Source organism: Astatotilapia calliptera, chromosome 8 (assembly GCF_964374335.1).
Source record: "Astatotilapia calliptera chromosome 8, fAstCal68.1, whole genome shotgun sequence".
NCBI lineage: Eukaryota > Metazoa > Chordata > Actinopteri > Cichliformes > Cichlidae > Astatotilapia > Astatotilapia calliptera.
The window spans coordinates 17,175,978-17,203,307 of record NC_137429.1 but is presented as its reverse complement, the minus strand read 5'-3'; the positions used below and the strand labels follow the sequence as shown (position 1 = coordinate 17,203,307).

At 39.8% G+C, this 27,330-nt stretch overlaps 1 protein-coding gene across 1 annotated transcript; it reads right to left on the bottom strand.

Moving 5' to 3' along the window:
- Positions 1–86: 86 nt before the first annotated feature.
- On the bottom strand, positions 87–27,051 carry mmp25b (matrix metallopeptidase 25b). The gene is made up of 17 exons (XM_080305134.1): positions 26,164–27,051; positions 25,112–25,339; positions 24,729–24,926; positions 23,157–23,239; positions 22,865–23,021; positions 22,496–22,569; positions 20,908–21,040; positions 12,970–13,061; positions 11,638–11,770; positions 7,742–7,886; positions 5,768–6,072; positions 5,457–5,636; positions 4,075–4,159; positions 3,455–3,537; positions 3,173–3,325; positions 2,116–2,409; positions 87–1,261 (listed from the first exon to the last, which is right to left on the bottom strand). The coding sequence occupies exons 2-17, from the start codon at positions 25,215–25,217 to the stop codon at positions 996–998; spliced, it is 2,487 nt and encodes an 828-aa protein (XP_080161260.1). The 5' UTR covers positions 25,218–25,339; positions 26,164–27,051; the 3' UTR covers positions 87–995.
- Positions 27,052–27,330: the final 279 nt, after the last annotated feature.

Below are 27,330 nucleotides of genomic sequence, written 5' to 3'. Positions count from 1 at the left end.
GATAAATAGGTCCCTGCAAACAGGGAGAGGTGTTCCTAATAATGCTATCATCAATCTGTAACTGAACACACAAACAGAACTGTCACTGGAGAATGACAAGTATTTAATCATTGAAAATGAAACATCTTGAATCTGAACCAGATAAGACAACATGAGGTAACATGCCTTCACACTTGTGGCAAGGGCAGTGACGCCAAAGAAATATGTGTTAAAAGCAAAAGACAAAGCTACAAACCAAAACCAAAAGTATAAAATTCAACATTAGGACATTTTAATAGTTTCTGATAACTTATAAATGGTTTTGTTTAAGATTTCTTTCACAGAGATTTTACAAAATGTATATTGTCACTTTACAGTAAGTCTATCTGACTCGAGCTGTGAAAACCACTGAAGGATTTGGTATGTTTCATCTGCAAAGTTAAGCATCTCAGCTTAACACAGCCCAGCCTTAAGAATATTCTACAATGACAGCTATTAATGTCAATGTAAAACAACCAAAACACTGTACATTTGTAAAAACTACACAAATATAAAAAAACAAAATCTTCAATTTACCATAATCCAGATCTGCTTGTGCACTATATATTTTGATAGTTTAGCAAAAGCACCAAAATCTAATTATAAATAGATATATTTAAAGATGAAAATGACTTTTGCTGTTAAGTATGTTTGATTTACCTTTTTATCACCCCAAGCACAAGGCGGTTACATAAGACCTTGTTATGAAGAAGTAACCTGTGTGCTTGCGTGTGGTGTTAAATGACGTTTCTTTCTTCTGTAAAGCTCATTGTAATTCAATACAAAAATGTCGCAATATGTTTCAGATGAGAAACTGTATTTATAAAAACCCAGGGGGTTTAAGAGAGGCTTTTTTTTGCCACTGGGACTCAATTTGAAACTATTGTGTAACTTTATGCAAGTAAGATGACATAAAGTCATTCTATTAATAACCCGCCAGTGGAAAAAAGGGAGAAGTAAACACTGACTCAAGAAAATTACAAACTCATGTTTCTTATAATCTCATTGGTTAGCAGCAAAATAAAAATCAAGAGGAGAGAGCTGCTTCTCAGCGATGAATGCGATCCCAAGAAGATGCAGGTGCATTCTTTTGGGAATTGAGGATTTGTTGGAGTGGAAGTTGAAGGAGCAGCTGGACATCTAAGCCAGTCTACAGCGATGGATTTTGGTGTGACATCATCTTGGTTCAGGTCTCCATTTGTGAGCATCCAGTAGGAATTATCCTTGAAGAAATAGGTATTTCCTTAACAACAAAAAGAAAAAAAGAACACGAAAAGCAATGCAGCTGTTATTTTGTTTCATCAAATTATGAATAAACCAACCCACACAAACTGGATGCTGATTAAAAGGAGTGGAAGACAGCAGCACATTGTAGTTTTTGTAACTACAAAGTAGTTATGTGGTTAGCTCCTGCACTTATGAGGGCTCAGAAAGTGTACTTCTAAATCCTGTCATTTCAAAAGCTCTCTTACCCTGAAGCCAAAGTTTTCAACAGCTTTATTAAAAATACTAAAATTACTGTACTAAATAAATACAAAAATTAAAAATTAGCCCTTTCTGGGTCAGCTGGGAGGCATCCACTGATTTTCAACAAATCACCCACCTGTTAAATTAGTCATATTTGGATTGTCATTCTAATATAAAGTATGCTTTGATGTGATACTACTACTTTTCATACTACATGAAGTAATGAAATAGGCTATGACATGGCATTTTTTTGTGCAGGAATCTTTCCTTTATTCATTTATCTACTTGAATCATGTTGCATCTCAGTGTAAGATGTTATTTAGAACTTCTTATCTTAATCAGCGCTCTTCCACTCCTTTCTGTGCGTCATTCCCTTGAGCGTCTTGGGTGTGACAGCTGACAAAAGCTATCTCCCAAAATAACTTCTCTATCATTGTTGTGTATTTATCTAGAGCAAAGGTGGACAATTCATTTTCCCAAAGGGCCAAGTGAGAAACTGTACCAATAAGCTTAACCCTTATTGGTGCCCAGTTTCTCATGTGGCCCCTTGGGGAAATGAATTGCTCAACTCTGATCTCAAGTTTGTAATAGAAGATCATCACATATGTCTCCATTTTAACACAATGTTACCTTCTCGCCAGCTAATGATGCCATCGATATGGGCAGGCATTCCTTCCCATAGGGTGTTTTCCCGTGGATATCCTTGCTCTGGTTGGATGGTCCTCTGTCCATTCTCAATGTTTTCGTTAAACCTCCAAAACTCCCCTCCGCTGAACAGGTATGTTTTGCCATTATGAGCCCAGTTGAAAGCAGCATCCACCCTGTTCACTGTCTCACCCGACTTCTTCTTCATGCCCCAGTCAGAGAGAGGCCGAGGGTAACCGGCCATAGCCACTGTGTCCTTGAAGACCCAGTACTGAGCTCCTGGACATGGCGAAAGCAAAACAGAATATTTCAACAGAAAATCACTTAATGTGAGTCGGAACCATATCGTGGTGAATTCTTCGGTTTATCAGCAGAAAACCAAACTGGAAAGTACCGATAATACAGACCCAGTGATACAGGCAATGACCCAAAAGATACAGCAGAAGGTTTGAATGTAAAGAAGTGAAAATATTTGTCTGGGGCAGATCTGTTCAGGACATTGTCTTCAGCTGCATTTCACTTAGCGAGGACAAAACTGAAGGCAGGAAAGACCAAATACAAAAACAGCAGAAAACAGCAGCATTAAAAGCCTGGAACAGAAAGAAAACACCAGGACAAACTGGACCATATTGGCTGACTTTAAAAGTTTAAAAATAAGTATTTTATTTATTATTATTATTATATTAATTTGTACATATTAAAAATAAATCCTCATTGTTTTAACACCCTTTTTTGTTCTGCCTCTTAATTAAAAACTTACAATCTGCACTCCAGTTGCATCTCAATTGTTTCGTCTTCACATCTATTGTGGCAGCGTGTTGAGCCAAAATAATAAAAAAAATGCATCACTGTCTAAACACTTCTTGACCTAAATGACGTATATGAAAATATTTATATATGATTTAACATTTCACCCCCCACTCAAAAAAACCACCATGTTTAAAATATAACAGACGTGAGAAGTCACCCACTTCTCACGTCTCTGAACGGCCAAAATTAGATCACCTGAGGCCATACATAACCACAAGATTTAGCTTCTCACCGATGAAGAAGATGATGCGGCTGTCACTCTTCCTCTCATACACAGCATCGATCTTGTTTATTCCTTCTGGAAGGCCCATCCAGAAGTTTTTGATCTGAGCCGGATTTAAGGACACCAAAGATCCATCTTGCTGGGTTCTCCAGAACTGTGCACCTTTTTGAAGAGAAGACACAAAAGAAACAACACGGATAAATAAAATAAAAATACATTTTTTTGACGAATGTGGAAAATTAATTGAGATGTATTTTTTATTCTGTTCAGCACAGATCCACTTTTTCATACCTTTAAAGAAGAAGACCTCTCCCCTAATGTTTCCTATAGCATCAAAGCCTCCCTGACACCGCTCTTGGAATGATGGATCAGAACTAGGAGAGAAAATTGAATCAAAATCAAGTTAAACTCTGCTTTTACTGCATTTGTTTGATAAATACACTAGAGGGTGCTGTGGGGCCAAGAATGCCACAGTGAGAGTCTTTAAGCTACCACTTAAATTAAATAGACTACTACCTTACGATTATATTCACAGAGATTTTTACCCCAAGCTTCATTCATCCAGGAACACACACATTCATACAAGTGCGTTTTTTCTATACTTAAGTACAATGTCTAACATTTGTTAACACACGCTCAGACACCAATGGAGCCGTGAGGTTTTAGTATCTTTCCCTTTACGTTGACATGCAAACTGCAGCAGCAGGGTATCAAACTATCAGCCTTTTGACTGATAGGGGCCACAGCCTTCCCTAATTAGTCATTCTTCTTTTTTTTTTATGTGACTCTGTCTGAATGCATTAATAGTATATTCATAGCTTGTAAAGTCAAATATTATGTGATGATTATCTGGATTAAAGTGCAATCCAGATAATCCCCCCACCCCCAATCCCTCCCATGGTTCAGCTCACTGCTGTGTTGGCCTCGGTGGAGGTGGACTGGGCAGGCGTGGGAAGTGGGGATCATCACCACCTGGTCGGTCAGCATCTTTCACACCTGCAACAGAAGAGTGACAGAAGACACTGTGGAAGAGGAAACGAAAGCTGACGACAGTATAAGAAAAACTCAGCAGGCAACCCACATTCTTCTCAGTGTGCAGAGGTGTTTGTCACACAGGATGCAAGGCTTTTTCTTTTTTAAGACATGAGGAAGATATTCAGTTACATCACTGCATGAATGCAGTATTGCACACAAAACCAGATTAAAACAGTGTTATTGCATTACTGTATTATTTTTATCTTTTGTAGACGTTTTACGTTTTATAGCGTATTAAGCTATAACAGAAATATATCAGTAATGAATATCTGAGAACAACTGTGTAAGAGTTTTATAAAACCTAAGTGTAAAGTGCAATTTTATAAACTAGAAACAAATAGCAGAGACAGCTTATATTTGCAGGACCACATGTCCTCCATGTACATTTGCCCAAATCAAGAGTGGTCATTAGGACTGTGCCATATATCATCTGTGATAAGCCCAGTATCATTTTTTATGTGATATAAAAATATCATATTTAGTTCATTTCAGTTTTATTTATTTAGCACCAAACCATAAAGCACTCATCTCAAGGTGCTTTACTGTAAGGCAAGAAGGCTATAACAATAGAGAGAAAACCCCAACAATCAGATGACCGCTGATGAGAAAGCACTTGGCAGCAGTAGGAAGGGAAAACTCTTTTTTAACAGGAACAAGGCTCAGTGAGGGACAGCCATCAGCCATGACCGATATTGATATGCCATGCCTTTAAGGGAGCGCGAGAACCCTGCAAAATATGCAAGAAAACTGTTTCCGCTGAAAGTGGAAACAATGACCTTAAATGACTACATGGTGTGCTGCTCAGAGCACTGGCTAGCTGCGCTTGCTAGTAGGTAATCAGTGACTGTTGCTCATTAAAAAAGAGGGATTGAAGACGATGTTCATTAACCTACATAATGTAGGTTGCTAAATGTAAGCATCAATATAAAAATATTTATTATTTTTTTCAATATCATCATTAATATTCTTATCAAAAACTATGTTGAAATATCATGGAATATGTGATACATTTTTGAGGCTATATTGCTGAACTCTTGTGGTCATGTTAAATGGATGGTTGATATAACTTACATAAAAAAAATCAAGTAATATAATTCACAAATTCACAATCAGTTTGAAAGGGCAAATGGATATGAAGAAAGATTTATTGCTACAATAGTGGTATGATATGGCAATATGAGTGTAATACTCCACCACTATTTTTACATCATCAAGTGCCAGATACTGATTTGACGAGTGTACGACTAGTCAGACTGACCGTAAAGCTGCTGGATGGCGAGCCTGTCATCCATGGCCAGTTTAAAGTGGGCAATGTCTTCCACGGGACCCTGATAGTACGGCCTCATGATGGATGGATCAGAGGAGGAATGAGAAAGGCCCAGTGCATGGCCAAACTCATGCACTGCAACTGTGAACAAGTCAGTACCTCTGCTATCACCTGTGGAAGTGTGAAGGAAAAGTGTTACCGTTTCACAAGAAAGCAAAGAAAACCCACTTAAAATTAGATAGTGGACATTCTGGGTAAGTGAATGATGAGGTTTTTTGTATTCTTCATATCCTTTTATATACCTGCGGAGCTCCAGATCTCATCGTCATCAAAGTGTGTATCACCAGATATGTCAAGTGTTCCTGGGAAAAAGGCATGGGCCAGAGTGCCACCTTGCCCATCAAAAGGGTACCCATCGTCGTGAAACATGTGGTCAAAAGACACTCTGATGTCCCCGTTAGCTGTGGCCCCATTGTTGTCTCTCCTCAGCTGACGGAAATTCAAAGGGGCCACGTCACTCCAGGCTTTGAAGGCATGAGTCAGGAGGCTTTCCACGTCATTGTTAGCCAAGCCGGGGGAGGTGGAGGGATTTGGGTAGCTGTGGATACTGGAGACAGAAAACTTAAATGCTGTGACTTGTGTATTTTTCACATTCCTCTTTTTTTTTAATCACACATGATGTTTTAATACTGTCCCGAATTCTTTTGATTGAGGTGTGAGACAAACAACCACTGGTCCAGATGTGTCAAAACAATGATTTTATTAAACACACGCGTGGAAAGAAATACACCATCACAATTCTCAGCATAAATCTCCGCTAGAAAGCACACTTCAAATGGTTTTTATATATCAGGGTTCACGCCTCCTCTTGTGTCAGGCAGATACATGTCATGCATAAATTACAGTTAATGAAAGTCACCTTTAACACACCTAAAGAGACATTTTCACCGTCTCCGAGCCAGATGTTTCCTGTGGATGTTCTCCTTCTCGCTTATCTCTGGAACATCACACATTCTGCAAAATCTGTTGCTTATGCAGGTACAAATTGCAGTTACAAGCAAGTCTCACCTCTACCCTAAAAAATAAATCTACGTAATGTCTGTGTCTGTAAGCGTGCTTGCTTTGACCTTTCTGCACTGTGTCACCTTTCACAATATGTCATCTAGACAGTCAGATGAAGCTTGTAACCCTCAAAAATAGAATGCCAACTCTTTTATGCGCACATTTGCAGTATGTGTAATAATATAATTAAAACTACATGTTTAATAAATGTTTTCAAAAAATGCCACTACTCAAAGATCTCGTTGTCTCACTCCTCGGTCCATTCAGCCACCTCCACCAACGGCATTATGGACCCTGGACCGATTGGCCCCGAATCCACAGCCCTATACATACACAGCTGTATACATACAGCATATTAAAATGTCATTAAAATTCAGCCTTGCAGAAGGCTTATGTTATCTAAAAGTGGAGCCTTCCCTTTTTCTCAATTTTTTTCTCCTTCATTACAAGTTACAGGTCAAATTTAACAAAACAAAAAACAATTTAAACATCAAATTCCAAGGTGTCACTTTGATGCCACATGCTGGTTTGCAAAGTCCTCAAATTTGGCTGAGGTAGACTTATTAAGATACGACATTTCAAGTCATAGGTGGATCTGATTGTACAGAAGAGGATTATGGCCACTCTTTTCTCAGAATTCTGGAAAAGAAGAAAAAAAGATGTGCTCTCTTTTTTTCTGGTGGCCCTAATCTTCTATTTTCTTCTGTATAATTGAGAAACCAAGCAACACTGCATTTATAGGCTGTAATATAGGCTTGTTGTTCTCATATTTGTGCAACAACACAAGAACACAAGTTATCATAGTGGAAAGCTTTAGAATTTTTAAATCCTGCATGCTAGCACTTACTTCAACCTTTAACCTTCAAATGGTAACAGGTTCTCCTCTTTTTCAGCATGTGGGTAAATTTTCTATAATAGAAAGGTGCTATATAGTTGTACTTATATTCAAACTGAGCACTGGTGGAAGACTTGCTCTACCACTTGAGCCACATCCACTCACACATCATTCTGTTAGCACCACACACTATCAGATAGCTTCCTCAATAAAATGCCTCTTTAATCCTGACTTAGTTCCTATATTTGATGTAACATGACTAGCTTGTTGGCCATGACAACTTATGGGGTAAAAAACATGTCAAGTGTTCCTGGGATATTCCCATGATTCATACACATATGATAAAACCACAATGTCACAATCATCACACGAAACCAACCTCCATGTGAGATCTGTCTTATCCCACTTTAGGCCTGATAGTGCATATCTTTTCCTCCTCCTTCGCCTCCTCAGTATGTCGTCTCTTCCGACAATATCAGGAAGAGAGCATCGTGGTTTAGACATTAGTTTGAGCGTTTCCGGGTCTGGAAGAGAAGATGATTAAATATCATGTGTTGAAATGAAAGAAGGTGTTGCAAGAACTGCAAGGCCTCATGTGACCCCTGTCTAGAAAAAAAATGTACAGTGTTGTGCAAAAGTCTTGAGCCATCACTAATTATATTGCATTTTTCCTGTGAAAATGGGAAGGAGGAAATTGCTGAAATGTGCAAATATACACTACCAGTAAAATGTTTTGGAAACATTTTCTCGTTTAATGTTTTTTCTTTATATTGATGACTATTTACATTGTATATTCTCACTGAAGGCATCAAAACTATGAATGAACACATTTGGAATTATGTAGTAAACCAAAAAATGTGAAATAATTAAAAACATGCTTTATAGTTTACATTCTTCAAAATAGCCACCCTTTGATTTAATTACTGCTTTGCACACTCTTGCTATTCTCTTGATGAGCTTCATGAGGTTGTCAGCTGAAATGGATTTCTCTTTACTTAGCTGATTGGTTCTTGCCAGAATATGAATTAACAGTTGTAAAAATAGGGCTGTTAGCTGTGTACCAACCTGACTTCTGCACAACACCACTGATGGCCCCAACCCCATTAAGAAGGCAAGAATTTCCACAAATGACAAGTCACACCTGTGAAGTGAAAACCATTTCAGGTGACTACATCATGAAGCTCACTGAGGGAAGGCCAAGGGTTTGCAGCGCTGTTAACAAAGCAAAGTGTGGCTACTTTCTGGAATCTAAAACATGAGACATACTTTATCAATTTTTTCCTTGCTACATAGTTCCACATATCTTGCTTTGTATATTTGATGTCTTCAGTATGTATCTACGATGTAGAAAGTAGTAAAAATAAAGAAAAGCCATTAAATGAGAAGGCATGTCCAAAGTTTTGACTGGTAGTGTATATGGAAATACAATGTCATCAACATAGCCCGAACTCTTTTTTTAGGGACGTTTTCTTGTCATTTGCAGTTGTTATTTCTTGATATGTCAAGCTTTCAGCTAATACCTTTTTGGGAATAACCTTGGTGCAAAAAACTACCTAATGCCTGTGAATGTCAATGACAATGTGTTTTTGCAATGACCTGCAGGTAATAAAGTGTATAAAAAGGGTTCAAACTGATTCATTTGTTGGATTTGGTGCCTTTTTTTCTGCTTGATGGATGGGAGCAGCTACAATGTTTGCTTTCCTTAACATTTATGAACAGCTTTATTTATTTATTTAGTTATTTTATTATTTATATTTTTTTATTAGTTTTTCTGTTTTCACAAATAGTACATAATTACATAACATAATTAAGTGTACAATTCAGAACCAAAAATAAATAAATAAATAAATAAATAAATAAATAAATAAACAAAAACAAATAGACTGATAACTAAGCACGGAACACCAGCTCAGTTCCATCTAAAAAATAAATAAATAAATAAAGAGAAAATACAATACAATACAATACCTGTGGTCCCAGTAGTACTTTGCAGTTTGAACACTCAAGAGAATCCTTGTAACATAATATTAGAAACATCAGGTTCCACATAATTCAAGTATGGTTCCCACACCTTAAAGAATTGATCTGTTTTTGAGTGCAGTATACATGTAAGATATTCCAATGGCACTAGATCCAACACTACTCTTTGCCAACCTTTAATAGTTGGTGCTTTTTCATAAATCCATTGGAGTAGTATATTCTTCCTTGCCGCATAGGTGAGAACACAGTACAATCTCCTATTATTCTTGGATATTAATCGCCGGCTGGGGAGGCCCAGTATGAGAGACAGAGGGTCCAATTCACAACCGAAAATCGTCTCCATTTCAGATAACACATTACACCAATATTCTTGCAATTTCAAACATGACCAGAAGCTGTGAGTTAGGGTACCAATTTCTGTCTTACATTTGAGGCACATGGGTGAAAGGGTAGGATTATATTGATGATGTCTGCGAGATATGGATATATGCATTCTGTGTATGATTTTTAACTGTATTGCTTTGGTACGATTACAAACTGAGATTGATTTGGCATAACTCCAGACATCTTTATATTCTTCATCATCAATTGCTATACCTAACTCCTTTTCCCATGTGCCTTTAAGCCTCTGTGACATCACTGAAAGTACAGAATATAAAGCATTGTAAAATATATTCACAGGTACCTCTTTGTCTGTTAAAAATAATAATTTTTCAACAGGGGAGACTTCATGACTCTCACTAAAGTTAGTACTTTGTAAAATATAATGCCTTATCTGTAAGTAACGGAAAAAGTCATGTTTGGGGAGAGAATATTTCTCAACCATTTGGTCAAATGGCATAACTACATTGTCGGAGAATAAGTCCCTCAGTCTCTGAATGAACCGCTTTATGAACAGGTGGTTGGATGAAGGACTCCTGGCAGCTTTTTCCCAGTAAAAGTTTTTAATGTCAGTTAAAAATTGACATGGTAAATTCAGGTATTTTGCAATCCACATGAATTCTCCATCTATCTCATCTACACCTGGACCTCTATGTCTTATATGGCAACAACTGAGCATGAATTTAAAAAAGTATCGAAGCAAAAAAATTTGCATTTATGATATTTTATAATCAAGTTATTCGAGATTAGGGATGGGTATCGTTTAGGTTTTATCCGATACCGGTGCCAAATCGGTACTTTTGAAACGGTGCCGGTGCTCAAACAGTGCTCAAACCGGTGCTTAAAGAATGGAGAACACAAAATTGGTCCAAAAACCTCTCATGGTCAGCTGGTTTTTGTAAAAAGATAACAATGTTAGCCTTTTCTGCAGCTATGGGGCATATATGGTATCACTCTTAGCTGGAAGCAGTGCTTAAATAATGGAAAAAATACAAACTTTGTCCAAAAACCTCTCATGTTTAGCTGTTTCCCTCTTTTTCTTTGGTCATTTTAGCCTTTTTGGCCAGGGTGAAGGGAGTATCTGCCATCAAACAAGAAGACAGCCGCATGTAGCTATGATGATGTTTGCTAGTTCACCTTACATGTATTAATGTAATAACGTGGTTAGCCTACTCAACGTAAATTACACACGAACAACATTAAGCTACTCACGCAGAGAAGAACGGCTGCTGCTGCCATCAAATGGCGCATTTCTCGGCTTTTAAAAAAAAAAAACGCTATGCCTCGCCAGGTGTTTCATCGGATTCGAGGTGTTACCTCCTTTGACAGTATCACAGTATCAGCTTAAAGCACTTGTTGCAGGCTGCTGAGTTTGCATATTTTGCTGTGAAGTACAGCCAGACTTTTGACCGCTTAGCCTTGGGCATTTTTAATCTGTAGCTCTGCATAAAAGAACGTACGTACCTGGGCCCGCCTACTATCCTCGGAAACGTAAAATGATTGGCTAGAAGTGTGTCACAGCTCAGGGAAAAAAAAGCACCGAAATAAAGCACCGAAATGTGCGCTGCTTTTCGGTCTGGTTACTACCGTTTATGTCAGAACCATCATGGCACCGGACACCGGTACCCATCCCTATTCGAGATACTCAATGAATCATTGCAGATGTAGATAAGTGGCTTAACAAACATGAGTGAAAAGCCAAGAAAAACACTGAACTATCCCTAGAAAGTTTGGAGAACTATTGCTCAAGACCACTTAAAAAATTATTGATTGATTTAAAAAGTTATAAAACACTCTGGCTCCTTAGAAGCAAATTGCAAAGAAATGAGGGGTAACTCGAGAGCTTTGCACAAAGAATTGTGTATAAATACAGTAATACATTCTCCTAACAGATGTGAGTTAAGAATAACTTACCAAGCTTCCCAGTTTCCCGGAGCCCTCCGAATCTCTGCATGGTACGAACAGCTTCTTCAATCCCTTCTTTCGTCAGCAGCTGACTTGTATGTGGGTCAGGACGAGGAAGGTACCCATACCTACCGAGCCAGTCCTGGACACAAAACAAGAAGAAATTGGTTGATTTCCCAAACTTGATTACTAATGAGGCTAGAAAATGTAAATGCATCCTCACCACAGTGAGTCAGTCATATCTAGCAAGGGTCTACTTTGATGTCATAGGAGTATTTGATACGCACTGTATCCTGCTCCACTTATGACAACGGATCAATCTGAACAAGCGCAGCCCTTTTTTTTCATTAACATTGCATGATCCTCTCTATGTTAAGCAAGTTGATTGATAGCATAAATGCTGTAGAGCAGTGTGTACCACAATACACAAGAGCACACAAAATACACACTTTACACACATACACTGAAACAATGAAATCTCTTTCTTGAACGTGATTTTGAAACCTGCGGTACTCTTACATGTCCTCCACCCTGCAAGCTGCACTTTGACAGGAAAAAGGTGGTGGCTTATTCCATCAACCGTCCTCTTTGATCTCTGCCTTCAAACTCCCTTACTCCCTTACACACACACACACACACACATGCACACATATACACACATATATCTATATCTATCTATCTATACATATATACATATATATAAAATAATTTACCCCCAGTGAGATTTGCAGCAGTGTCATCCGGGATTTATGCTCTTTTTTCAATCAAAGAAGTAAAACATTTTTCTTTCTCATAACCAAGCCACACATGATATACACATACCACGAAATATAGCGATATTAATTCATATTTGAGGAACTGGAAGTGGGAAGCTTATCGTGCTTGCACGTCACATTTCATGTGAAGTGTGTAACGTAATGTCTATTCTATTTATACAACTAGTGGTTTTTCTGATGAAGGACTAATCTCTCAGAATGGTCAAAAGAAAGTCCCCAAAGCGTTTCATATGTTTGATATATTCTTATAAACCTCAAGAATCTCATATTAAATACCTCTATCTCCCCCCAACACACACACACACACACACGTGTTTTACCATCTGAAATGAAAAACACGTGGAAATACAATTTCCGATAAAGTACACATTAAATGTCAGATTAAAATTATATGTATATGATATATAGGATTCAAAAGGATACAAAAACAAACTGATGCAAAAGTAACACATACCCTACACTTTCCTCCCCACTTTCAGATACATCAAAGGAATCCACACAGCTGCCGATAAACGTTTACAACTCATAGAGGAATTTTTGTGTGTCGTGAATATTTTGTACTCACCACGGCTCTGCTGTATTGGTCAGGCCCTGCTAATGTGCTTCCCGTAAAGGTCCATATCATTAACAGCAGAAGGCAAAACTCCATCCCAGTCACTGCAAGAAAAGAGGAGGAAAAGTGCTCCACATCATTAACAGGATGTTTAATATTTGGAGGATTCTTGTTTATAATTCCGCAGCTTTCTCTGAATCAGCACATATTCAGGGGAACAGAGACGATGCTCACCGCTTGTTCTTCTTCAGCTGCTTCAGTCTCTCTTGGGACTAGGCTTGGTGGATCGATCGGGGAACTGTTGAGGCGTTCCAGTTACCTCGGAAATGAGAGTTGAGGGCTTTCAATAGTGAAGTCGCATTAGCAAGAAAAAACAGGATTTGATTTTCTCTGGCAAGGTAGAGAGATTCATGCAATACTACAAATACGTGTTTTTGGATCACTGGAAATATTTCTTGTTTTTTGTTGCTTTGTTTTTTACATCACTACCAATAGTTCTTTTTTAAACTAAAAACCAGCTGCAGTATATCCAGGAATAGAGCCTGGACAATGATCTGCTTATGGCTATTTAACGAGTCATAAGTATAAATCAGTCGCAGTACACATTACACGTTTAATTTGACGTGTTCAATTTGAAGTTAGAAGTTTCAGAGTTCCAGTTGGAACCTCAAACGCCTCATGAAGCTGCCTCACAGTCGAAGATGGCTAAGTGTTCAAAACAGTGGTAAAACTTAAGCACTCTGGAGCTGTGTGGGGATGATGGACCCCACATGGGCCCCTGTTATGTTACGTTCTGGTCCCGGCAAGTAAATAAACGTAACAAATAGTTTGCCCCACTCACTTCCCACCCACACAAAAACCCCAACAACGACACCTTTTTTAAGTATTTAAGCAGCCATTTATTTTCCTCAGCAGTGAGCAATGCCAAAACAATAAACAAAACTCCCTATAAAACAATCCCTAGTCTTCCCTACACCAAAATAAAAAGAAGCCGAAACAAAAGACAAGTCACTTACCTATCTATCTAACGAAAAACAGGAGAAAACTTGTTCAACAAAAGAAAACGGCTTCTCACGCCTACTAGGCTGCGACAGTGAAAGTTATACAACAAATGAACAAAAAAAGTGACCGCCACTGGTTAACTTATTTACAATTATTTACATGGCAAGGCTAGAGGTACACGTGAATACTCCAGCCTGCACTACAATAATCACACACACACAACTCCGTGATCGAGTCAACGGGGTTCCCAAAAAAAACACTGCCAGGTGTCTGTCATCCGGACGTTAAGTACTGGAGGTGGTCCATCAATTATCCAATCCGAGGATAGGTAAAGACTCCACCCGGATACTTAGCAGCCACGCCTAGGTGTCCACCTTCTAGGAGAGGGAAAAAGAAAGAAAAGGGAAAATACCACCAAACACATCACTGGGTCATAACAGTTTTCCCCACCCAAAAAAAATCAAACATCCAACCCCACACAAAGATGTTTGATTTAAGCCCTAGAGAGGGCATCAGCCATAACGTTCTCTAAGCCCTTTTTATATCGGATCTCAATGTTGAAGTCCTGAAGGAGTAGGGACCAACGCATAAGGCGCTGGTTACTGTTTTGCATCCGAGATAGAAACTGGAGAGGGTTATGGTCAGAGAACACAATGGTTGGAACAGGACTAGATCCCAGGTACACTTCAAAGTGCTGCAAGGCCAATAGCAAGGCTAAGGCTTCCTTTTCAATCGTGCTGTAATGCAGTTGGTGTTTTAGAAATTTTCTAGAAAAGAAGCAGACTGGGTGGTCAATGCCATTGTCATCCTCCTGCACGAGCACTGCACCTGCCCCCAAAACACTGGCGTCCACCTCAAGCTTGAACGGATGTGTAAAATCAGGGGCGGCCAACACCGGAGCACTACAAAGGAGAGCTTTAGCAGCTTCGAAAGCGAACTGACATTTCTCTGTCCACACAAATGGCGATTTTGGACTGGCAAGACTAGTTAACGGGGCTACTACCTCAGAGAAGTTTTTGCAGAACCCACGGTAATAACCTACCATGCCCAAAAAACGCCGCAGCTCCCGGCGAGTCTGTGGAACTGGAAAGTCTACTATTGCCTGCACTTTCACAGCAACAGGGAGGACTCTACCTTGTCCTACCTGTTTCCCTAGATAAGTTACAACCGCCTTTCCAAATTCACACTTAGCCAGATTCAGTGTCAGAGAGGCATCATGCAACCGGTCAAATATTTCCCTGAGAATCTTGAGGTGTTCAGTCCAGGTGGAGGAATAGGCCACTATATCATCCAGATACACTTCGCAATTTACGACTCCCTGTAACACAGTGTTCATCAGTCGTTGAAATGTGGCGGGGGCATTTCTCAACCCGAACGGCATGACGGTATATTGCAAAAAATGATCGGGTGTAACAAAGGCACTGATTTCTGATGCGCGTTGAGTTAAGGGGACCTGCCAGTACCCTTTTAAGAGGTCAAGTTTGGTTACAAAGTTTGCCGAACCCACACGATCGACCAGATCATCCATACGTGGGAGAGGAAACGAATCGGGTTTCGTAACAGCATTTACTTTTCGGAAATCATTACAGAAACGGGGAGTTTGATCGGATTTTGGAACGAGAAGTGATGGTGAGCTCCAAGAGCTATTACTGGGGAAAGCAAAACCGTGGTCAAGAAGATACTGGACTTCCTGCTGCATAATGGCCCGCTTAGTGGGATTTACCCGGTATGCATGCTGCTTTATGGGCTTATGGTCACCCACATCAATATCATGACTTAATACATGCGTTTGAGTGGGGATGTCACCGAAAAGAGCAGAGTAGTTTGTAATGAGCTCACGGACATCAGACTTAGCGGGATCAGACAGGGGCGCCAAATGGTTTTCAGTTGAAAAGCCTATTTTGGATTGCTACACAATTACATGGTATGAATTCAAGGTCCAAAGGGACAAATCTGCTATGGGCCCTGGATGGGTCAGCTTACGTGAACACCAGGAATACCCACAATTGGCCTGCCCACAAAAAACACATATAGGGGCTTACGGTTTTACTTATATTTACATATACTGCTGACATTTTGGATTGTGAAGTTGGGGTTGGTGGAGCTGGTCAGATTTTCCAAGTTGGAAATCTGAGTTTCCAGTTAGAAATTCTGACTTGAACTGGAACACACTATAAGACATTGCCCCACCCCACCACCACATGAGCTGTTAAGGCGTGAGTAGGGGTTGAAATCTCTTGGAAGGACTCTCAAGCCTGCATTGCATGTGGCTGGTACCTGGTGTTGTTAGCCACCACATCTGTTCAGCAATGGCGGAGTAGAGGTGCATGGCCTCCTTTACTTATCTCTGTCTTCCATCATTTTGGTCCACAATGTGACCACTGGCATTTCTGAAAGAGTACAAACGCACAGCTGAGTCTTGTCCTGTTGCCGTGGCTCTCCTATGCTTTGCCATGTGTTTTGCAATGGTTTTCTGTTTTTTCCTACGTAAAAGTCAGAGGACTATTCACTGTACACTAGTCTATGCACTCTGTGGCTTATGTGAAGCCTCACATGATTAGTGGGTCAAAACATCTTCACATACCTAAACAAGTCCAGTTGCCTTCTTATCACGCATTCAAGCCAAGCAGCACAGGCTGTTTACATTTAGGTTCACAAACCTGTTTATTTACTTATTCATTTGTTTATTAATTTAAACATTTTCAAACCTGAAAATACAGACCAAATGAGACAGAGGACTCATGTACAATTCAGTAGAAATAGAAAGAACCTGTGGCTTTGTGGGCTCTCACACTAGACAAGATTTTTCAGGTCCGAGTCAGTATCACCATTTTTTACCTGATGCTTTGACCTGTCTTTGTTCTGGTACAGGTAATAAAATAGAAGAGACTTAGGGAGTAATTTCTTTAATTTTTCTTTAATTATTATCTGGGTCACATCAAATTATTGGGTTAGAGCAACCACAAACATCATCCTAATGTGTAGTAAACATACTTTGTGTGATTGTATATCCTTCTAAGATCCAGGAATTCATTCTTGTTCTCTGTGTAGGATATGAGTCTGAGACCTCAAGCATAGTTTATGCAATATATATGAGTCCTAATGTCCTATCAAGAGACATGTTGTGCTTTTGCAGTGATGCCACATTTGTAGGGTTTGATTTACAGACAACGTGTAAATTCTTTTCAAAAATGAGAGGCACTGCAGCTTCCATGTTCCATAGCAACAATGGTTCATCTGTATTGATTGTATCTATTTTGAAAAATCCAATTGTTTCTTCAATTTAGTAGAATGTCGGAAATGTACAGTAATTTTAACACTTAACAAAACACAACTTCACTTATTCAGTCTCTTTGTCCAGAGGGCTGAGTGAACTGCCAAAGGGAAGTGAAACTTATTATTTGTCAGGAAAGGAAACACATTAGAGCAGCTAGGAGAAACCTCAGAGGATGACAAATGCCAAAAAAATGAGTATGACAAAATATACAAAAAAATATACAAACTTTGCAAATACAAAGTTATTTGCAAACAGGGTGATAGAAATTAAATTGAAACTTTTAAAGACATTTTAGCCTTTTTTAACAGCACATGGAAACTGCTCATGGAATTTCTGGAAGTTCTGTCTACCTTTACTCATCAGTCTACGTCTACATTTCTGGAGAACGGATGATGCTGCATTTGGCTTGAGTGCTCTGGCATCTCATAGCACATTATGTTTGTGGGTCTACATTTCCATTCGCTCTGCAAAGCATAACTGGTGTTATCTTTCCCTGCCCCCTCCCCCCCATCTTCCTCTCCTCCCGTATTTAATTTCTGTTCATCCTCCAGGGCCCAAGTGAGTGGAGCCATTAGCGCATAAATGCAGCCCCGCTAATGGCAGGCCAGTTTCCATCATGCCCACTTCATGTCGCTGCCCTGTGGGAAATGATCAGTCTTTTAGCTGCTCAATATTTAGTAGTAGTGGTTGACAGCATATGTTCCATTCATGCTGTTGAACAAAAGATTCTGAATGGTGAACTCTGGGAAATTGAGTTTAAACAATCTTGCTGGAATGGACAGATGATGTTTTCCAGTTTTCCTGTTTGTTCAAGAAACAGCCTAATACTGTTGGCCTGTACTCTACGGCACCATGCAAAAGTCTTGAGTCACCCATCATTTCTTTATATTTTGATAGATAAATGGGAAATAAATGCAAAAATGTATCAACACATACACACATGGAAATGCATGATAAAAGCCAGAAACAACGTATGTACAAATCTAGGGAGTATGACCCCCTTTATTCTTCTACACAGCCTGAACTCTTTTAGCAAAGCCTTCTTCTCATTTCTTTAATTAGTCTCCAGTAAAAGTTCTCTAGGCTTCTTGTAGGACTTTCAACCCTAATCTTTGAATGTTGGCTGCCTTTCTGTTGTTGTTATTCCTGCTTCAGTAATGTTGATGTCTGGGTTTTAGCTCCTCAGACGGGGCTTCAGAGATCAGCTGAAGGGTCAGATGCGTATTTAGGATCTGACCTATCTCCCAGGTCCTGTGTCAGGTCTTTGCTGAATTTATTTTTCACATTTCATGCACATGACTTTTAGCTGTTCATCTTCTCTACATAGTCATTTTTTAGGCCTACTACTTCTTTTGTCCAGCACTTGTCCCGTTTCCTCAAATTTTTTAAGCACACACTGCACACCAAGCATGCCGAGGTTAACTGCAAATAACCTTTGATTTACTAGCCAATAGTCCAATTTGACTGTATTTTGGAATGAATAATGTTGCTACGTAAATAGCTGACCAGTTACTAGCCTGTTACCAATCTACATACACATCACTATTATCCTTTTCTTTTAAAACTTGTGAAACCATGCAAGTGCAAAACAATGTCACAAACGCAGACCTTTAATGATTCATTACACACAGTTTAATTTTCATTAAAGGGATCCAAGGCCTTCACAAAAGGGTTGACTCTTGGTAGCTATACAGTACTAACACAACACACAACAACAAAAACAACACAAAGGACTTGTGTGAACGAGTGAAAACACAAATAAATAAGGGCCGAAAGACATTTCGTATGAGATGCATCAATAAAACCAATAGTCAGAGGAAAGTGAGCAGAGGTTCAAACTCTGCAGATTACAGCAACAGCTTTTTGTACAATACTTGATTTCATTTCTGATAGGAGCTGATTGTCTGTAGCAGCTTGTTTTGGTCATGCACATTTGTTAAAGCCATTGCTGTTGTATTGACAGTGTTGCATTAACTTCACAGTTATTTACCTCTACTTCCAGCTTTGATTGTCTTTTGAGTGTTTGCACTATGTTTTTGTACTGATTGTCATAGGCTAATAAATATTTATGATGTGGTGTATCGTGTATATATCACTGCAAACTTTGTTATGGAATTGCTTCTGATTTCTTGATTGATTGAATAAAAAGATTACAGCCACAGCATATAGAATAGAGACAAAATGTAGCTGATTTACAGTTTGCCCCCCAAAAATCTGCTAATGCCATTTTTATTATTGTGTAGACTGATTTTATGGTCAGCCAGTACTGACATCAGCATTACTAATCAAACTTGTGCTTTGAGAGTGAATGAGCCTACAGCATGCTACATTCTTCCCTCCAATAACATCCGACAATATTTCACACTTATCTTCATCATACACAGATGTCTGTACAAAAATATGTGGTCTCAGTGTAATGTTGCTGGCAGGAGAGGCAGGATTTACACTTGTTATGGTATGTTTTGTTTTTTTGTTTTTTTGTTTTTAGTTTCAGTACAAGTGATTGCTGTAAGCAAGTCTAAAATCTTCACAGTAGCCTCACACAGCTTATGCTTAGCGAACAAGCTAGCTATCACAATATCTTTGAGCTGCTCAAGTAACAAGAAACTGTGGTTACACTTCACAATACACCTGACATACGCTGGCCTTAAGGATTGATCTTAAAGCTGAAGGGTAGAAGTAAAGTCAGGTATAATTTAAAACTCAAAGCAATCTCCTGCACCCTTTTTTGATAAACGATCCGAGTGCTTGTGGTGGATGGTTGACCTCTGGGAGGATGGTTTCGCTGGAGGTTAAAAGCAAGTTTTGCTGTTAAATCGATAGTCCTCTTGCGAATATTGTAGGGTCATCACCTTACAACATAAAACCCCTTGAGATGGCTTCTGCTGTCAACTGGCACTATTTAATTAAACTGAACAGAATAAACAACATTTTTGCAACATAATTCTAAAATGTAAACACTTTTTTTTTTCGGAAATGTGTATTGAGCTTTAGGAAGACCAGTATTTTCCTCTTTGTTCTTTTTAGTGCTTTGGCTTGGATCATATATACTTATAAAAGAAAAAACCAGACTGTGTAATGGAATTTTGGAAGGTTTCAAAGCTAAGTCTTAAATATCAAATGCTACATTAAACCCTGATTTAATCCTGACTCTAATCCTAAACACACCTCAGACTGATCCTATACCTAACCCTGACTTCAGCGCTATGTACACATACTATCCAAAAGTGCAACCTGATAATACTAAGATAACACCAGTACAGCCGGAGTACTGTTAAGTGCAACCAAAGCTGCTCTTGGCTGAATTTGTAAACATTTAATGCATTTTTGGGGTCTGCAACCCCTTCGAGGCCCCTCTATAGCTCAGCCCTGTGCTTGCTTATATTCTTTTCTTCACACTCGTTTTATTTTACATGCCCTTTTTTTCCTTCTTCTTCTCTCGTCGTGCTGATTGGCAACGATTGTCTGTTGTTCACTGTAATCTGGCCCAGTACTGACCCAGGCTCTGACTCATGCTCTGCGGCTCAGTTCCTGGGACCTGGACTGGCACTGACACCCCAGGCGATATGAGCCCTGAATAGAGGAGAAAAACAGTCAGAAGCGTAAAGAGTCAGACAGAAATCACAGATAGAAATAAAGCAAATAACAAAGTGATGCTAATAAACGCTCACCCGTGTTGGAGTTGGCCGAGGGTGGAGACTGCAGATGAGGGGAGGAGTACGCTGATGAGTCAAAGCTGCGTGGTGCAGAAGGAGATGGAGGTAACATGCAGGAGTAGGAGGAGGCCGACTGGGGAGGAATTGACTGAGAGCGGACACAGGAGTGGAGAAAGATGTTGGTACGCATTACATACAAGTCTACTTTTAAGAGCAGAATCATTGCTGTCTACTAGACCAGCGGTCTCCAACCTTTTTTGCGCCACGGACCGGTTTATGCCCGACAATATTTTCATGGACCGGCCTTTAAGGTGTCGCGGATAAATACAACAAAATAAAACTAGTACCGGTACCGAAAAAAAGAAGATTTATTCATAACACACGTGAAAAGACCCAGGAAAACAGAGTAAACGATAAAAACGATAACAAAATAATGCTGAAAACCGATAAAAACCCTGAAAACTATACATTTGACACCTGAGCCTCAACTCTCGCGGCCCGGTACCAAAAGACTCACGGACCGGTACCGGTCCGAGGCCCGGCGATTGGGGACCGCTGTACTAGACCATGTAGCACTAAAACAGTTACAGCAACATGGTTTGGGTTTAACCACACGGAGGTGCTAGAGGCTTGTGGTATGGTCGGATTGTGGTTCAGCGCGGCGGCAACAGCAGCGTCACGCTTTTGTTTAATACTGCAGATGCAAAAAGAGTCAAGGTTTTCTTTCAAATCTTTTTAAAGATTTAAACGTTGCGATGATAATATTTTCAGAAATCAGACCGGGAAGACATTTCTAATGCATTATTGTTGAGGCTCTGGCACACATGAATTACAATCCACTGGAAACCCACAGAGCTGCGCATCCTACATCCCTCAAAGTGGGGATTAGCTGCAGGCTCCTGACAAAGAATGTGAAAGCAAACTGCATTTTCGTTAAAAAACCATTTCATATTCTATAACAAACCTTTTGTTCAAAGGCTTTTATACAATATTGCAAACCTTCCAGCTTTCAGAACAATGCCAAAGTCTGCCAAGGCCTTCAACCTGACACACCCTTTGCATTTTCCACAGGAGAAATGTTCAATGCAAAATGAATTTGGAATTCAGTGGTTGAAAAATATGATTAATAAAGTTTGGCTGATAAGAAGGAGCTATAAGTTGTCAGAAAAACAAGTGTACATCTCCAGTTTCGTGTATTGGGTGCTTTGCTTGAAGCCACATCTATAAGAACCTTATTAAGAACTGACTGGATCTATTTGACTGTAAAAATGTCCAAATTATGGCATTATGTCAGTCAAAATTTGAGAGAAGCAAAAAACAACCCTAATGTAATTCATATTCATTCACACGATGTCACAATCGTTCATCAGTTTAAAAAAATCAATCAATTTAAAGGTCTTTCAAACCATATGTCTCTAATATTAAAGAATACTGCTGTGACCACGTTTTATTATCAGCTGCAGAATCATTTATTAACTTTGATTAATATGAATTTCAGAGCCTAGAAGTGATAATAAACAGGTTCTGATCTGTTATGATGAATGTGATGTAGTTTGGAAGGTGCTGATGATAAATGATGAATGACGAATGATGAATTTCCAACCTGGACTCCAGATGAGAAAACTGACAGGGAGCTGTAGCTGGGCAGGGACGACTCAGCCTGACTCAACATGGACCCTGGAGAGAGAGAGAGGAAGAGAGCGAGACACACAGGGTGCACGCACAGTGAGCATGTGCGCACAAATTTACGCACAAGCATCTCGCAGTGGAAATGTTTTAATATAGATGCGCTCTAATGGAGAACCTCTAATGGTTTGCCAGCCTGCAAATGTCAAGCAGAGGGAGCTCTGAGGCTGGTAATTATAAACTACTAAAATATTCCTGTCACCAAATACATAAATTATTGAGAGAATAGGTAAAGTCTTGCTTTCAGGCTCCTCGTGTGCTGTATGAGTTAAGTCAACAAACACACCTGAACTGCTGCTGTGCTGCTGATGATAGACAGACGTGTTGAAGGAAGTGCTCAGGGGGGCTTGGCTCTGCGAGCAAGAAGTCACACCGCCTGACCTCCGCTGATTGCGCAGCTTCTCCTCTCTCCTCCACTTGGCTCTTCGGTTTGAAAACCACACCTGCCAATCAAAGAGTCCCGTTGCACCCGTTTGTCTTGTTGTTAACAGCTACATTGGTCTATATATTTGGATTCTGTTACAGGTTAGGCCTAACAAATAAATGGGACTGTAGAGGAGGACTGAGAGCTTTCTCACCTGTATCCTGGCCTCAGGTAAATCGATCTTGTTCGCTAATCTCTCCCTTGCAAAAACATCTGGGTAATGCGTCCTTTCAAACTCTGCGGAAGATATAAAGCATCATCAAACACACAAAGTGAGTCCTAAGCCTGGCATGCTCTTCACCTATTTTGGAACCATCATATAATTTAGTCTGAATTAGAATTAAGCAAAAATTGACTTTTATAGAGTCATTTTAGCAGAAATCAACCAACTACATATTGGGTAATTACTGCTTAATATCAGCATTACTAATTATCCTTCTTTGGAACATATAAATCCAGGATGCTGAGCTGTATCCTTACAACCATTTTTGAAATATTTATCTGTTGCACTTTGTATAAAATATTTATGATTATGGAACACGCAGAAAGTTCATATGAAAGGATTCAAGTTGAGAAGCTGTCTAAGCACTTTATTTCACAGAAGGCTGAGTAAAAGTAAACTGAAGAAAAATCCTTGCAGGTTATTGTTTTTCTTAATTAGTATTGGAAAATTGCATTGTTTGTCACTTATTTGCATATAAAGTGACTTACTACAAGGTGTCTAACAAATGGTGTGGCTTGAAACCAGACACTTCGTATTAGTGAGAGTTTCACTTTCAGAGCATCAAAGGAGTTCATTTCTAGGTGACAAACTGCTGACATTTTTGTTGTTGACAAGTCGAAACGCGAATGTGCCTCACCCTGTAAGCGGCAGTCTGATTCATCCTGATGAACTCTGAAGTTTCAGATCTAGTTGTCTTTATAGTCTGAACTGTTTCCGTTCAAATGTTTTAGTAAAATGTCAAGAGAGAAACCGAAACCCGAAAAGTCAGTAAATGATCTGAAATACTTAATGAATACTTATTTAGCAAAAATAATGATACATTTGCAAATTGAGTCTTGCAAATTGTTATAATTGGCTTGGTTATAATTGGCGTCCGTATCAACACATGATTGTTATTGTGCCTTGGCTGTGCAGTGAGGTCAGTGTACCTCATTAATGTCATTTGCACAGAGTGACCACAGTGATACATTTCCACTCGGCTGCACAGTGGACATTGCGTCCGTATTTAGCTCAAGGGCCCTTTGCAGCCATATCCAGTCAAGGGTGGCTTTCTGATCCCTCTCAGAGGGTATCGGGGCTACGAGGGCCAGATCTCGCTGCATAATACAAACGCGGCAAACACGCATTATCAAACCTCTGCTTTACATGTCCCTGGAGGCTATTCTGGACCAGATCGGGAATATTTGTGGAGTGAGGATTGTGGATAATTTGCATCTGGTAATGTTTATTCTCATCTGCAGGCTCTGATAAAGATGATGTCCTTCCAAAATATACACGGGATGATTTTTGATTTTTCTCATTTGCATCCCCCCCCTCCCCACAGCCATTTAAGAAACTCCTGCAAACAAGGTGTAACAAATATAATCCAATAGAAAAGGTGTTGTCAGGGGGGGGGAAAGCAGCAAGACAAGCTGTGTCATGACACGCTCTGGTCTGGCTCGCACCAGTGGAGAGCAGCGATTGGCTGCAAGGAGAGTGCTGTGCGTGCTTGCATGGCCTGACCTTTCTCCAGAGCCTCGATCTGCTCCTGCGTAAAGCTGGTCCTGTTCCTCTGCAGCTTCCTCTTGAGCTGCAGCCTCAGCTGAGACTCCTCGCCCTCATCCCGCTCCACGGGGACTCCTCCTCCTACCCTGCCCGCTCCACCCCCCCCTGCCTCGGCTCCCATGCTGCCCTCCGTGTCCAGCAGACATCCCTCAGACACTGGCAGCAATGAAGGTGACAAAAGAGATGTGTGTTACATGGGTGTGTGTCTCATATTTTAAGATCGTAAAGGCTGGTGATGTAGCCACGAAACGACTTTGAAAGTGGTTTAAAATCAAAGACATATTCCTTGTGATCTGTGAGGGCTGTGTTATGATCTACTGAGACAGAAAATGTCCTCTCACCTGTGCTATGTTGCGTCTGGATGGCGGTGGGATCATGGTACCAGTTGTTAGGCCCACTCCAGTTAGAGCTGCTCTGTAGGTTCAGCATGGTTAACTTCTCATACATAATACGAGTGTCCAAACCACCATGAAGAGAAATAAAAGAGTCCCGTCCTGCGTGCGTGTTTGACCCTGTTTACTGGCACCTTGGCTCCTCTCTCCCTTCTTCAATCCTCCAAATCGTACCTCCTAAGGTGGGGTGGGGAGGCAAGGTTTAGGGGTAGGGGAAAAGAGGAGAAGAAGAGGAAGAAGAAGAAGGAGGAGGGGTTCATATCGCATGAATTCACACATGGTTGGCATTGTAGTGAATTAGCCTCATGATGACAGGCAGAAATGGAGTTAGTTACATGCTCGCTGTCGTAACGAGTGTGTGTTATACATTGCTAGGCTAGTATACCAGAGGGAGATGAAGTACATTAGAAACCACTCTGAAAGGCAGTACATTTGTGGTGTTACTTGCTTTCAGCTCCTTTCCCCCCCCCCAGTAAACCAAAACATGTTCGCAAGTCTGTGCAGCCAAAAAACAGGCAATCACATACTGTACAGCGGCTTTGCGAGCAAGATCAGCCATAAAGCATCCAAAACAAACTCATGGTTAATGGTCACTGTGAAAGATAAAGTGCAAACGTATTTCATTTATCAGTGTTATCAGCTTAAATAAATATTTACCCAGCTCAGAGTTAAAACAAAAGAAACACAAAAAAAACCCCTGCTCTCTTTTCCTGTTGGTTTATGTTTGAGGTGGGAAGATTTCCTCATTGGAGAGTTATACAAGAAGGGTAAAGGTATGTCATTACGGAGCCACATCTTACAAACTACAGCCGTAATAAAATGTCAAAGGTCAAATGTGATTCCGTTAGATCAGGGTGCACAGGGATGACAATTTAAATATAAAGTCCAGAAATCTTTTAAATAAATATCAGTGGTGACGATGCTGACCCCATAGCCCGCGATAAACCGGCAATTAAAGAAGCAACCAAACGAAACACACAGCACAATTTCTTCAAACTTACCAAGCGTCCAGATGAAATGATGAGGGGGTCCTGTGTGTGTTACTCGCCTCCTCCGTGGACCTCTATTCCCCTGGTCCCCCAACGTCCCTTGTTCTCCAGCTTTGTTGACAATACCGTGTGTGTGTAGATGTGCGTGTGTGTGTGGAAAGAGGAGAGTAGGAGAGAGATGGAGAGAGTTAGACAGGGTGAGAGCAAGTGAAAGAGTGAAAGGGGGGGCTCTGGAGAGAAATGCGTCTGCGGGCACTCTTGTCCTCCGAGCGATGGGGAGAGAGAGAGAGAGAGAGAGAAAGCGAGCGAGAGAGAGAGAGAGCCACCGAGGGGTGACAAAGTGAGTCAACATCAGTGTCAAGTTTGAACTTAATGCCAGCAAGAGGAGGAGGGGAGGCCGAGAGACTAGAGCATAAAGCACAGATAATGGAACGATAGTGGCTGATGAATAGATGATGGAATTCAATTTTAGCCATAAATTACACATAAATATTAAGTACAACCAGCTGTCAAGTGTCTAGCAATCAGACACGTAACATAATTAAACTTGCTGTCCTAACTAGCGGGGCCTAATTTGTACTGATTCTTGTTTATAGATGTTTAAATGATGTGATTGACAAAACTTTGATAAAGCTTTGACATATCTATATGTACCTGCTGTCCTGCTGCTACTGCAGAGTCTTGTAGGCATGAGAAGATTCAGTGACTACAAGATAATTGGGAATCATGATGATTGTTGGGAAATAAGACTTTACATCATCGTGAAAATGATGTGAATTAATGTATGCAATGAAATTACTTAGGGACAGGTGTTAGGGCCATAGGCTTAATAATACATATTTTAATACAGAGTCATCAATTTGAACTGCTGAAAATATGTCAAGCATGTTACTTAATTAAAAAAAAAACATAAATATAACAAGTAAGCAAGCAAAATGTTTCTGTCTATTGTGTAATATTAAGGTTAACATTACATTTTATTTTCTTCCAGCTTGTCTAAGAAGCTGGATTGAGGAAGGATGAGCAATCATTTTACTACAAATCTCATTAGATACAAAAATATTCTTTATGACCAGATATAATTAAGGAAAAAAGTTCATTTGCAACCTATAAATACGCTATTTTAGCTATTATTATTAAGCTCATTATTATTTATTTATTCACTGATATTTAAACCTT